The sequence below is a fragment of the Ochotona princeps genome, chromosome 17 (genome assembly GCF_030435755.1).
Source record: "Ochotona princeps isolate mOchPri1 chromosome 17, mOchPri1.hap1, whole genome shotgun sequence".
NCBI classification, from domain to species: Eukaryota; Metazoa; Chordata; class Mammalia; order Lagomorpha; family Ochotonidae; genus Ochotona; species Ochotona princeps.
In genome coordinates, this window is record NC_080848.1 from 13,896,998 (window position 1) to 13,910,196 (window position 13,199).

A 13,199-nucleotide genomic window follows, 5' to 3' on the forward strand; every position below is an offset into this window, starting at 1 on the left:
CAAATAGATTAAGGGTATTCACTCACGAGGGCGCCAGCTTAACCAGGAACCCCAAAGATCCCGCTGTGCACCAACAAAGGCTGGCAGCCGGAGCCTGCCCCCGCCCTCCCTGCCTTCCTATCAGCACCGCCGCCAGAGGGCGCACCGGGCCGGCTGTGTCGCGCAGGAGCCACCACCTGCGCACACACCTGCGATTCCCTTTGTGCGCTCCTTCCGCATCTGTTCGTTGAATACAGCTCAGGAGCTGCCTACATTTCCAGGCGGTTGCTTCCATGCCAGCTAATCGAGCTGGACAATTCAAAGAAATCCCAGCCAACTAGTTCCTGCACCACTCACCCCGTGTCCCTTCCGTTTCTCGGTTGCACTCTTTTCCAACTGTCCAGTGGCCTCCAGGGAGCTCACTTAAACCACTTTGGAGCCCTTGGCGACTTCTGGAAAAGCTCCCCAGCCCTCATCCCAGATCAGAGGTCGCGGAGCCTTCCCCCTGCGGCCCCTTCCCCATGAGAGGCTCTTGGTTAGAGAGGTCACTCTGGATTTACAGTCGGCGGGGGATGGTGGAGTGGGGAGGGCAGTTCGCCGCGGGGCTTTGGTTTTGCTTCCCGCCCTTTGGGCCAGAGGGGCCACCCTATGGCGCATCCTGAGCAAACAGGAGCCGCCCAGGAGATGCTTGAGGGAGTTCCCTGCCCCCCCCCACCTCCGCGGTAGCAGACAGGTAGCCCGAGAGGGGGCCTGGCCCTGTGGGATTCTTTGTCCACGGGGTGTCTCGGCAGGGGTCTGGTGGAGCTAGGCGGAATACACAGCCGCCAACTGCGCACTCCGGGGAAGTGCGCATCAAAGGGAACCGCCGGCAGCTAGAGAGGTGGAGGTCCCAGCCCAGATCCAGTTCCCTGCATTAACACCCACAAGTGTCTCCTGTATGCACTCCTCGGCGCCCCCTTTGCGCTGGCTGCCCCCTTGGCTGCCTTCCTTCATCTTAGAAACCACCGTCTTGGAAGCCTCACAGCCCCCCCTCCACACACACACACAACCCCTCCAGGTCGCCTCCAACCCGCCCACCCTGGCTGACCAGGCAGCTGGTTTAACCCTTTCCACATCCAGGGCTGCTGGCCCTGTGACCGGGGGCACCCCCTCACATACATATACACCCCGGCAGGGGCCATGGCTCAGTTGCCACCGGCAGTGCCGGGCCGGCAGGAGGAAGGAAATTAAGCCCGTGTTGAAGGAAGGACACCTGGCTTGGGGAGGAGCGGGCTGTGGAATCCCCTGCGCCGGGGAGCTCCAGGCGGGGGGAAATCCCCGCCCGCCTCCATTTTCCAGGCGCCGTGCTGAGGGGGCGGACCAGGCTCCGGTCCACGCAGCCGCCACCTCCCCCGGCGCACAGGGGCTGCTCCAGCACCGCTCCCACCCCCGGCCCCACACGTGCACAGGTCCCGGGCTGCCTGGAGGAAGTGTCCAGCCCCGCTGACCCCTGGTCCAGAGCTATCTCAGGCACCCCCAGCCACGCGGTTGGTCACCTGCTGCCCTCACCACGCCCCTTGAGCCGGCACCTGTGGAATCCAGAGGCTCCGAAATGACCCCCAGAAGTCGCCGACGCCAGCCCCTCCCCACCCGGCTGAATCCACAGTGCTGTAATGGGGGAAGGCAGCCCCTGCCCATTAGGAACCCAGTTCAAGGGTTTTGGCCCTCCGGAAGTTGGGGGTGCAGGGTGTATACTCCAGCAGGGTGCTTTCTGATCGGAAAAGCACCTGGGAGCCCCCGTGGGTAAGACAGGATTCTAGGCAGGATCTAACAGGCCTGGGCGCGAGAGGGGTTCCCGTGCAGGCCTCTGCGTACGCACTGGACGACAATCGCACTGAGAACCTCACCAGCGCCCCCAGAATCAGCCGGGCCCTCCTCTAGGGATGCCCCGGATCTGCAGCCACTGCAGCCTAGCCGGCAAGCTGGGGCTTTACCTGTGCCTGGCTGCTCCGAGCCCCTGTTCCCTCCCTCGCGGGGCTCCCCGCCCCCTCCTCCCCGGGTCTCTGTCTCTCGGTCTCTCCTTCCCTCCTCGCTTTCATCTCAACCCCCTCCAGCTGAGCACCGGGTAGGAACGCGGCAGCAGCCGTGACAAGCCCAGGCGGCGCTCCCGACCCTCGCTGCCCCGGGGCCGGTTGCCGGCGCTCCCCGGCAGCAGCCGCGTGCAGGAGAGCTTGCGGACCCGCAGGGGCAGCGGGTTCGCGCCCGTGGGCACGCGCGGCCCACATCAAAGCCAGGAATGTCTGGCTCCCCAGGCCGTGGGGCTCCCTGGAGCTGCAGCCCCCGCGCCTCAGCGGGGCTGGAGGTGCGCTCGGGCGCGGGCCCCTTCCTCCGCCGCCCCCTGAACGGTGCTGCTCGGCCCGCTCGCCTCGGCGGGGCTTCCTGCATCCCGGGCCAGGGCTGCTGCAGAGCTCCAGGTGCCTTGGATGGCCGGAAAGGGGGCCTTTGGTGGGGGAAGCGCCCAGGTGACTGGTGCTAAGTCTCCCCTAAATCAACCTCCGCAACCCTCAGGGCTGAGACCTAATTCCGTGGAGACACCCCATTCCCCTCCAGGGGAACGAGGACGCTTCTCCTGGTGGGAAAGGGTGGAATATTCGAGTGCATTTGGTGTCCACAGGGCGCAAGGAGCTTTATCGCCAAGCCGCAGGATTGAGAGGTGCGAGGGTCGTGCGGGTTCGCTCCCTAGGATTCCCAGTTGCTGCCAGGGCTGCGGCCAGCTCGGGTCCGACTGGCTCGGCCAAGACGCAAGCGGGGCTGTGGGTCTCCCGCCTAGGACCCGGCCCTCGAAGGAGAAAGTGTCCGACCCCGCCGGCAGGAAATGCAACCGGCCGCCGGTGTCAGTTGCAGGAAATGCAAAGGCAGCAGGCGGTCCCGATACCGATCTGATCCCTGACAAAAGACTCGGATGACACTCGGCTCCGGCCCCCGGCGCCGCCCGAGGCCAGACCTTCGAGCCCGCGCACTCGGCCGCACGCCGTCCCGACCCCCGGGCGACGACCTCCCGCGGCCGGGGCGCAGGGACGCGGGCTCGCCGTGCCGCAGGCGGGGACGAGGGGCGGCCTTGCCCGCCCCCCCAACCCATCCTGCCCAGTCCCGACGCTGACCTGCCCGAGTCGAGCTTCTGGAAACATCCCTGAGCTTGCTACTGCCCAATGCCGCCCCCACCAGCACCACCTCCAGGGGCCCGGGTCCCCCACCTCCACCCCACACCTCCCTGGGGCGCCCCCACTCCCGCCCGTCGGCAACCCACGTGAGCGCCGGGGCCAAGGACCCCCGGGCTGCAAGGACCCGGGCCGGCGGGGGTCGGCGGCGCTGCGGGGCCAGCCGAGGGCCCAGCAGGCCGCGTCCCCCACACCGCCCCCACCCAGGCTTCGCTTACCCCCCTCCCCACCCCGAGGCCCCGCAGCGCCGGGGCGCGGGCTGTGCCCAAGTTTGCGGGGCGATGCCCAGCGCGGAGCCGACTCGTGGGCCGGGCGGGAGGGGCGCGTTGATTGACAGGCCGAACTCGAGACTCATCTCTTACCTTAGGCCGCGGGCGCTGATTGGCTGCGCGCTGACATCCTCAGACCCGGCTGCTCCGCGCTGGGCTGGCGAGGGGGGCGGCCGCGGGCGGAGGTGCGCTCCTGACAAGCCCGAAAGTCATTTCCAACCTCAAGTGGACTTTGTTCCAACTATTGGGGGCGTCGCTGCCCCTCTTCATGGTTGCGGGCAAACTTCCTCCTCGGCGCCGCTTCTAATGGAGCCCCACCTGCTCCAGCTGCTCCTCGGCCTGCTGCTCGGTGGTACCAGGGCCCTCGCCGGTTACCCAATTTGGTGGTAAGACTCGCCCGCCGCGCGCGCCCCGCCGGCCTGCCGCCGCGTCCCGGGAAGCTGGGGGGCACTTCCCTGCGGGCCCCGTCGCGATCCCCCTGCCGCCCAGCCCGCCCGGGTCCTCCCCCGGGGGTCGCCCTCGGAATCTAACTCCTGGCTTCCCTGAGAATCACCATTTTGCCCGCCACCCGCCACAGAGCCTCAGGACTTTGCCCACCTCGGGAGGGCTCGGAGCCCGGCTCTCCCGCCCACCCTAACCTACCCCACCCCACCCCACCCCACCCCACCCCACCCCGAAGCTGGTATGTGTGTATGTGCGTGTGTGTGGAAGGGCGCCCGGAAGCCCCCCATCTGCTTGCCGCTGGCTTTCTGCAGACCCAGAGCTGCCCACCGCCCCCCACACCCTGGGCCCAACCAGCCACTCCTCTTCTCCATTTTGGGGGTCTTCATGGGCAAGAGCATCCGGTCCCCGGCGTCGCCGGCGCCTCCATCGAGGGATCGCTCCACAATAAGCCCCCTGCGTCTGCCCGTTTCAGACCCCACAGGCCTCGGGGACCCCTGGCCCGGCGTGGGGGGAGGGCGCCTCGTTTGCCTGGAGCCTCCCAAGTGGCTGTGGGATTCGCTGCTCCGAGGTGCCATTGAATTAGGATTTTATTCATTTCTTGTGTATTCCGCCCAGGAGCCTTGGACCTGTAGTTTGTTTGGGAGGGGCAGGCTTGTTGTTCTTTGCCCAGAACCACAATTCTCCATGTCATATTCATCCCTTTTGGAAAACCGGAGACTGGAGAGAAAGGGGAGGGAAAGCAGGGAGCTGTCCCCGGGAAAACGCCGATACAAAAGACAGTTCCTTAAACGGGGCTGGGGCACCAGTGCAGCGCGTCGGGGGGGCCCTGCCTGAGGGGTGAGGGGCCCTTGGGGACCCCTCCCCAGCTCTAGGGTGTCCCCTTGTCTCCCGGGTGGCCCCTCACCACCCTCTGCCTTCCCCTCCCCCCTACTCAGCAGGTCCCAGGGGCCAGAGGGAAGGCTCCTAGAAACCAGTTCTCTAAATTGCACCCGCCCTCTCCCCGGTCTCCAGCCCCCCGCATTCCGGAAAACTTTAATTAAAGAATCTTCCCCTCCCGAACCTAGGAGAGCCTTGGCCTGGGGGTGGGTGGCAAGGAGGAAGAATTTGGGATCCGTGGGAAGTGGGGCCACTGTCCCGACCCCCCTCGTGCCCCGTTAGAGGCGACAGGAGTGCCACCAGGGTGCAGCACGCTCTCCCTGCCTGCCACCCACCGCTCTGGACACCCCAAGACCTCCTCCGGTGTCTTGGGGTCAGATGTGGAGGGGAGTTTGGGTGGTAGGAACAAGTCACCATCCAGGTCTTAGCCTAGAGGATGCAGCCTTTGCTCCTAGGACAGATATCCAAGGCAGGTCTTTCTTCCGGCTCAGCCCACCCTTGCCTGCAATGCTGGGCTGGTGCTCTGGGACAACCAGGGTAGCCTGGGACTCCAGGCTGGGGAGTTGGTCAGTGTGTGTGTGTGGTGGTGGTGGTGGGGGGTGGCAGCCTTACTCTCTGACCATTCAGGAGCTGAGGAGCTGAGGCCCTGCTGGTCTTGGCCTTCGCTGGCAGGGCAAAGTGTGGTGTGGGGGAGGGTAGACACAGAAGGCTGGCCTCCACACAGGGCTTGTTGGGGGCTTTGGGGGACAAGGATGCCGCTTTGTCTGGGCTGAAAGATATGCATGAGTCTGTGTGTGTGTGGCGGTGGGGGGGTTCTGGCCCCAAGGAATGTCTTGTGTGTGAGGGGGTGTGTGCCCATGACTGGTCACCTTTGGATGTGAAATTGTGTGGGTGTGTCTGGAAGATCCTAGGCCATGCAGAGGCGGCTGTGTCCCCACACATGAGTGTCAGCAAGGTGTGTGTGTGAGAGACAGACACAAAACTGCAAGAGTCAAGTCACCCACACAGGCCAGTGCTGGTGTTGGCCTGGACGTGTGTGTGTGTGCATGTCTGTGTGCATGGCTGGAGCAAGCCCCCACGGATGGTTTATACCTGTGACTTGGCTGTGCTCTCATGTGAGTCTCACGGCTGTGGCCGTGCAAGCACTGTGTGTCCTGCTCTGCCTGCGGGTCTGTGTTTGTCCCCTCGCAACACCCAGTGCCAGTGGCCATGGTTGGGCGCGTGTCAGCAGGCCCCGCACCTGTGGGCAGGAGTGACACCTGAGCTTGTATGTTTGGTGGACGTTGGTGGCCATGAAGGGGAGATGGCTACAGGGGGCATGGCTGACCTGGCCGGGAAGCTGGGGGCAGCACTGTCCTTGGCATCAGCTGGTGCTGCAGGCTGGGCCCCAGGGTCCCAGCTGTTCTCTCTGAGGTCAGTTTCCTGTGCCCTGGGAGCTGGCATGCCACACAGGACAGATTCCGGTCCTTTCTGCATCAGAGCCTGTTGCTCTCAGGGTCCACCCAGCTCACACTGTCCCCAGGAGGGAATCCACAGGAGCACCACCTCTGTCTGCCTTCCAGGAGAAACCCTTACCCCTGCCCCGTGGGAGCCCAGCCTGCAGGAGCCTGGGCCCCCAGAGTGGGTGGTCAGGAGGCAGAGTGCCACTGGGGCTGGGAGCTGTGACAGCAGCCCCGATTTCTACAATTCTGCTTGTCAGTCCCAGTTAGCTCCGGGAGGAGAAACTCATCTGTCTTCCTCTTGGGGGAGGGGTGGGCAGGGGGAAATGAGCCCATGGGACAAGGACCTAGCCCAGCACTGGCCACATTCCAGAGGCTGGTGCCCTGGCGGAAAGGGCCTGAGCCGGCTGAGGGCCGTTGTGTCGAGGCCGGTGGACCCACCCGTCCGGGCCTGTTTGCTGGCCTTCCACTCAGCCACCAGCTTGCCTTGCAGTTTATGTGTTAGGATGCATCTTACAGGGAACCAAGACAGTGAGTTCTCATCCCCCACCCAGTGATCATGCTCCTGCCTCAGTGTCCCCGGCTGTCATCCATCCTGCAGCCGCCCGGCGCCCGCCTCCACCTGCCTTGCCCAGGCTGAAGAACATGTTCAGTCAAACCCCGTGGGGGTCAGTGGGCTGGGCCCAGGGAGGCACCTGGAGACTGCTGGGGAGGAAGGCCTCAGGCCAGGTGTTAACACTTGTAACAGGCAGGAATTACAGCTGCTGGGGCCGGAGGCACAGGGCTGGCAGAGCCAGCTGCAGGCTGTTCAGCCCCCAGACAGACAAACACATGGGGAGACCTAGATCGGGCTGGGGTGGTCTCCTTCCCAGACCAGGTTCCCCCCTTAGGGGAGGGCATGGATTCGAGTATCTGTTAGAGGTGAGTTCCTGTCCACATCACCCCCTCTCACGGGTGGAGCTTCTGAATCCAAAGGGAAGAATTGGTAGCTGATCTGTTGGCATTCAGGATTACATTTGGTTAAAAAAAGGAAAACAGGTCAGACGTTATAATAGTACCAGGAGCCCAAGCTGCTCTGTCCTTGGAGGAACCTGCTTAAAGAGATGGCGGATAGGTACAGGGGAGGGGCAGCATGGCTCTCACAGCGACCTCCTGCAGCCTCACATCCTAGGAGGCCAAGAGGGAAGCCCTGAGTGGAGCTGGAGCCTCCAACCATTCCCTCCAACACTCCCCACCACTCATCCTCCCAGGTTAATCCTGACCCAGTCCCAAACCCCCTGGGACAGAGGGCAAAAACAGGCAGGAGCTGGGCTTGGGCTCCGAGTCCTCTAGCAGGGTAGAGCATCTGGCTTCTTCATTAGTCACTGACAGGTGGGGAAACTGAGGCAGGCAGCGAGGGTCTGTGTGGGATCCCCCAAAGAACAGACCTAGCAGGCAACCCTGTGTGAACAGCTCACGGCAGATCATAGTGGTGCGGCACGGGGAGAGGGACCCGAGACTGTGGTGTGGACACAGGGCAGGGGGCTGGGCCCTTGGACTGGACTTGTGTTTATGCTTGGGAGGGGTTTCCCCTTGGTCTGGGCAGGAGATGTGGAGCCTGTGGAGGAGGGAGCCACCCACAATCCATGCAGGAAGAGTGTTGCAATGGAGGAGGGGTCCCCATCCCAGCCTTGAAATATAGAGAGCTTGGGTTGAGGGGAGCCTTTTATAGGCTGTTGTGGGCCCAGGAGTCGCCCTATCCCCACCTTCCTGGTCACTCCAAAAGCCACCAAAAGGGAAAGGCCAGGTCTGCTGCCACCATTATAGATGGACGGAGAGATGGCTGGACAGAGGACACAGGTGTGCCTACCTTCCCCTGAAGGCTGAGCCAGCCTGCCAACCCTCCCAGACAGCCCAGGATCCTGCTAGGTTGGCAGAGCCCAGTTTGGGCTCTGGCTCCTCGCCCACTGGCCGGGTAACCCTGGGACAGGTCCACTTCCTCCTCACTGGACTGCTCCGGCAGGGATGGGACAGGTCACTGTGAGGCGTGGGTCTCCACAGCTGTCAGTCAGAGCCTGCCTCTGACCGCCCACCCCTTTACCTCCCCTGGACTCTAATGCCTCTGTTACAGAGGTGGTTCACACCTGGCTATGAACGAGGGCAAGCCAACCTCTCCAAGCCTCAGTCTACCTGTCTGTGAAATGAGCCTGACTCCCAGGGCCTTGGGAAAATCCAGTGAATGAACGTAGGTGACTGCTCTGAGAATGGTGCTTATGTAAGTGCTTGTTCACTGCCTCCCTGCAAGCTATCAGCTGAAGTCCTGGATCTAAACTTGCCTCTTCGGAGAAGCCCTACCAGACTGACCCTCCCCTCTACCCTCCTCCTCCACCTCGGCTTTGTTTTCTGTTTATCTACAGAGCTGGATGGCTCCCTAAAGCTTGGCACTGGTGACCAGGAGCCTGCAGTAGAAGCAGCTGGATCAGACTAGCTTAATGTCATCTCTTTACCTGTGCAGTTTGGCGGTGGGGGCAGAGTGAAGAGGGTGTCAGGGTCCCCCCACCACCTCATCTTTTCTCACCCCAAAGCCTATGTGAATCCTGAAATCTGTGCCATTTCCAGGTGGAACCTAGAGCTACCTGGGGCTAGCCAGGAGGGGGCAGGGGAGGCGGGCGCAACAGGGGGAGTGGCGGCGGGCACTGCTCTAGGGCTAAGGATGATTCAGAAGGTGATTTATAGACGGAAGGCACAAAGCTTGGCTCTCGCAGGCTGCCACTTAATTACATTCTTGGGGGGGGTGGAGGTATGTGAGGGAAGGCTTCTACCTCCCCCCCTCCAGCCGTGTTCCTATGGCTGTCCTGGCTCCAAGCACAGTCCTTCTTTCTCCTACTGCCAGAGGGAATTCCCTGTGCTTGAGCAGAGAGAGAGAGAGAGGCCCAGAGAGGCCCGGGCAGCTCAGTCAGCGGAGCGGGAACAGGCCCTGGGTGGGGAGGAGGCTAGAGGCCAGAGCCTTCTCGATGGAGACACACCGGGAAAGGGAACTGCTGGAGGATCCTGGGGCTCCTCTCGGCTTCTGGCAAGTGAGGAGTTAGCACACCTGAGCGGACAGTTTCTAGAAGCTTCTGAGTAGCAGCTCCAGGGCCCTGTCCTGCTGCTGCCACTGAAGACCCTTCCTTCCAGTTTACTCCTGTTCTCTTGCTTAGCTCTTAGTCGCCTAATGCCATGGTCTCAGGCTGTCTGTGGGGCGCAGGTCAGCAGGCCCCTCAAGATCGGGATCCTCATAATACGTGGACATCTGGGGGCAGCCACCGTAACTCAGCCAGTGGAAGCGGCTGTCACCGGCAGGTCCCTGGCTGGTGTATCCTGGCTGTGGTTCGCCTGCAGTGTTGCTGGTCACGCTGACCTGGGGTGGCAGCCGGTGTGGTGGACGCTGGTAGTCCAGTGCCGCCTCCTTCCCGTGAGCTCCCAGTGCAGCTTGCTGAGGCTCGACAGGTGTGGGGCGGGCCGAGGCCGGCACACTGTCTGTCTGCTTGTTGCTTGGTGTGTGTAGACCCTGGGGGGACAGGGGAGTTGGCAGGGGTCAGGATGGGGACACTAGACAGTTCTCTGGTTCCCCCTGGGGCGGGTCCTCTCGTGATGGCCTCATTATGTGTGTGGAGTGAATTCCAGAAGTGTCAGGCCCAGCCATACATCCAGAGTAAGGATGGGGAGATGCTGCTGTGGGCTGCTGGAAGACAGAAGCAGGAGGAGGGGCTTCCACGCTGGCTCAGGTGTGCTGCTGGGCCTCGCAGGCCAGTGGAATAAGCCGCTGATCTGGGTCTTCCAGTTTGGAGGCCCTGTCGCCCCTGAGACTGCTGTGGCTGACGGGGTTGTCACTGAGAGTGATCTGGGGCAGCTCTGAGATGCTTCGCCAGGCCCCAGGTTTCTCACCTGCAAAGTCGATGGTGATGCTACCAGCCGCCCGCCCTGCAGGTGATGGTTGAGAGCTTCCGAGCGAGTGAGCTTGGCCAAGCCCTTGCCGTGGCACTGGCTCCTGTGAGGGAACTTAGTTGCTAGTCAATGCTAGGGCTGGGAAGAGGAGCCAGAACCAGCGGGACCCCCCCAAGCTGGAGTTGGGAAGGTGGGGGCGGCCCTGGGCATTGTCCTATGGTGCCCGCAGAGCACGCAGGGGAGTGAGGAGGGTGTCAGGTCTGTGACCAGAGGTCTCCCACTGCCCTCCAGGCTTCCCTTGCCCAGGGCCCAGGGCCTGGTGAGCCAAGCTGGCTGCAGAGGGGGGTTTCCAGCCAGGCAAGAAGGTGGGGGCCATCAGGACCCCAAGATCTTTGGGGAACCCGGACAGGAGGAAAAGACGTGGCCCTCGAAGTGGCTGGAAGACCTGGGGGAACCGAGTGTGTCTGCTCTGGTTGGCAGGGGGATGGGCGCTACAGGACTGTGGTGTGAAACCCGCCCCAGGCCGTAGCCCACTTATCTGCCTCACCAGCTGGGCCAGGGAACATGCAGTGTAACAGGGTTGTGAGGAATGCAAATCGGGGCATCCAGCTCTTTGCCACTTGTCTTCCTGCTTGGATTTCTGGGGGCATCACTCTGTTCTGAACTCTCCTGCTCCCTGCCTACCTGGCTCCCCACTTCCTGTCTGGCCCCGAGGCTCTGGCTACATGTGTGGTGGTGTCTTTCATTAACAGTGGAGCCCCCGCATCCCAGGCCAGTGGGACACGGACCTGGCCCACCGTGCTCTGACTTTGAAAGGAAACTTACCTGGAGGTCACACCTGTGTTCTGCCCAGCTCAGCCCCGAGGCGGACAGCCCTGAGCCATAGAGGCCCTGAGAGATCTCCCACGGTGGAGGTGGATGGCAGAGCCTCCATCTGAGCAGGCTGCTGTTGGAAAGGCCGCTGTGAGCCTCGTCTGTGCAGCCTGTTTCCCTAGGTTTCCAAGGCCAAGGTCACAGAAAGTCCTTCAGCTTCTCCACAGCCTCTTGTAGGCAGCACTCCAAGTTCACTGTGCACACCTTGCTTGGGATTGAGGCCTTTGGCTTGAAGAAGAGGTTGATGAGCATGGGAAGAGGCCCCAGTGCTGGGGAACCAGGCACTGTGCACTGTTGAGCCCGGACCATGATCAACCCCATCTTCCGGCTGAGGGGTTCAGGTGTGCCTGGAATAGGAAGCCTTGGAGTCCACATTTTGGGGGGTGGCTCCCAAGCATTTTCCCTTCTAGCAGTAGCTAGGCCCAGAGTGGACTCCTTATTTGGGTTAAGAGTTTGCTTTTGGATATTTTACCTTGTTCCCCAAACGATGATTTTGAAGCAATGTTACCCTTGACCTTCCTCCTCGCGGGCTGTTGGCGTTGGGTGTCTCAATGCCATTTGTAAACCATGGGGAGGTGTCCTTGGGGATGTGTGAGTTGGTGGCCGTTTGTGGCGTCAGGTCACCCTCAGCTGGGGATCTGAGCTGTTGACTGCGGTGGCCTGGTGCTCATTTGGCGGCCCCTGAAGTGAAAGGTGGGGTGTGTGTGTGTGTGTGTGTGTGACCTGGATGGGACTCTGGCTTCCAGGAACCACGCCCAGAGTGACCTTGAAGGTGACTTCCAGCCCCATCCTCCACTTAGTCCTTTTTGTTCCTTTGTCCCCGGTCTCTGTCAGGCACATACCAGAAGGCAGCCTCGAGAACCCTTCCCAGATCCCAGATTAGCATTTCTGAGAGATTTTTCATTTGAATTTTACAAGTCAGTGCTCAGACCTGTTCATGCCAAGCGAGCTGGTACGCTTTCTCCCTTTTGGTAAAGTGTGTTTCCCTTTATGTCCTTCTGTCAGGAAATCCAGAGTTCCACGCTTAGCTTTAAGCTTCCAGCTCAGTCCTGCCTTCAGCTATCTTCTCCTGGACCTGAGGCCTGTCTTACTGTCTGTAGTTTGGTGGTTAATCTGTGACCTTCTGCATTAGGCACTCCTTGAGGGCAGGCCTTGTGCAGAGAGGGGAGCTTTTGGTCTGTAGGCGGCCAACAAGAAGTGTCTGTTATCTTAGTTGTGCCCATTGACTTTCAGCTGCCTCAAATGCTTTCTAGAAGCCTGCAAAGCAGGGACTGGAAGCAAAGTGGACGTCATTCTGTTCTGGAGGGGGCCCGCAGCGTGGCTATGGGTTGAGAGAATCCAGTGGCTTTCCTGGAGTCCACGCAAGGCTTGTGTTCAGGAACGTGGCTGAGTTTTCCTTCTTCCCTCATGACCCGACTTCTTCTGACCTGGCACTGGCAACTGCTGTCTTCCTGGGAGCCTCTCTTGTTTCCAGGCAATCGTTGTGGCCATGAAGAAATGCTGCCAGTCTCAGAGGGCAGGGAAGGTGGGCAGGAGGAGGCCCGGGAAGGCCCTCACCATTGCCCAGGCCTTCCCCTTGCAGAATTCCAGGTGAGGCCCAGGCTGCACCTTCCAGAAGCCTAGCTCTCTTCTTGGCCCCATGGTGGAGCAGGCCCCAGGCCTCCCACACCCCGGCAGCTGCTTCTGCCTGGGGGCAGCTCCTCTGGCAAACTCTGCCTTGTGTGGGCCCAGAGTAGCCCGACCCTGGCTGTTGAGTGCTTTGGGAAGGCACTCACCGCCCTCAATGCCAGAGCAGCCCCTGTGGCGGCTCTAGCTCTGTCCCTGATGTGCCTATGAGAGGAGTGATGCTCTCAACGTCCCAGCAAGTAGGGAGCTAGGGAGAGAGAGTGGGATGCAATGGCCAGTGAACAGCCTGGGGTCTGGGCTGCTGTGTGGGTATCCTGTGTGCACATGGGGACTTGTCCTGGCCACTGCTGGAGGCAGATACAAAATAGGTTCTTGAGGAGCCACCACATTGCCCGAGGGTCTTCAGCTGGGGAGCTCCAGGCACCCCCCATCCCTTTTGGAGATAATGCACCCAATCCTAATGGCCAGGAAGTTCCTCCTGATGGCTTGCCACACGCAGTCTCTCCTGACTTAGTCAACCCTCTTGGCAGGGCTCTAGGGACATGGACAGCACTATGGGTTATCAGACTGCGAGTCCCAGCTTCCCTGAG

General features: G+C 61.7%; 1 protein-coding gene across 1 annotated transcript in view; it reads left to right on the forward strand.

Annotated features, from left to right (window-relative positions):
* The first annotated feature begins 3,637 nt into the window (after positions 1-3,637).
* WNT3 (Wnt family member 3) overlaps positions 3,638-13,199 on the forward strand; it is a 33,090-nt gene continuing 23,528 nt past the window's right edge. The window contains exon 1 of the mRNA XM_004597291.3: positions 3,638-3,831. Within this exon, the coding sequence (XP_004597348.1) occupies positions 3,752-3,831 (80 nt within the window). The 5' untranslated portion in view covers positions 3,638-3,751. The remainder of the gene's footprint in view (positions 3,832-13,199) is intronic.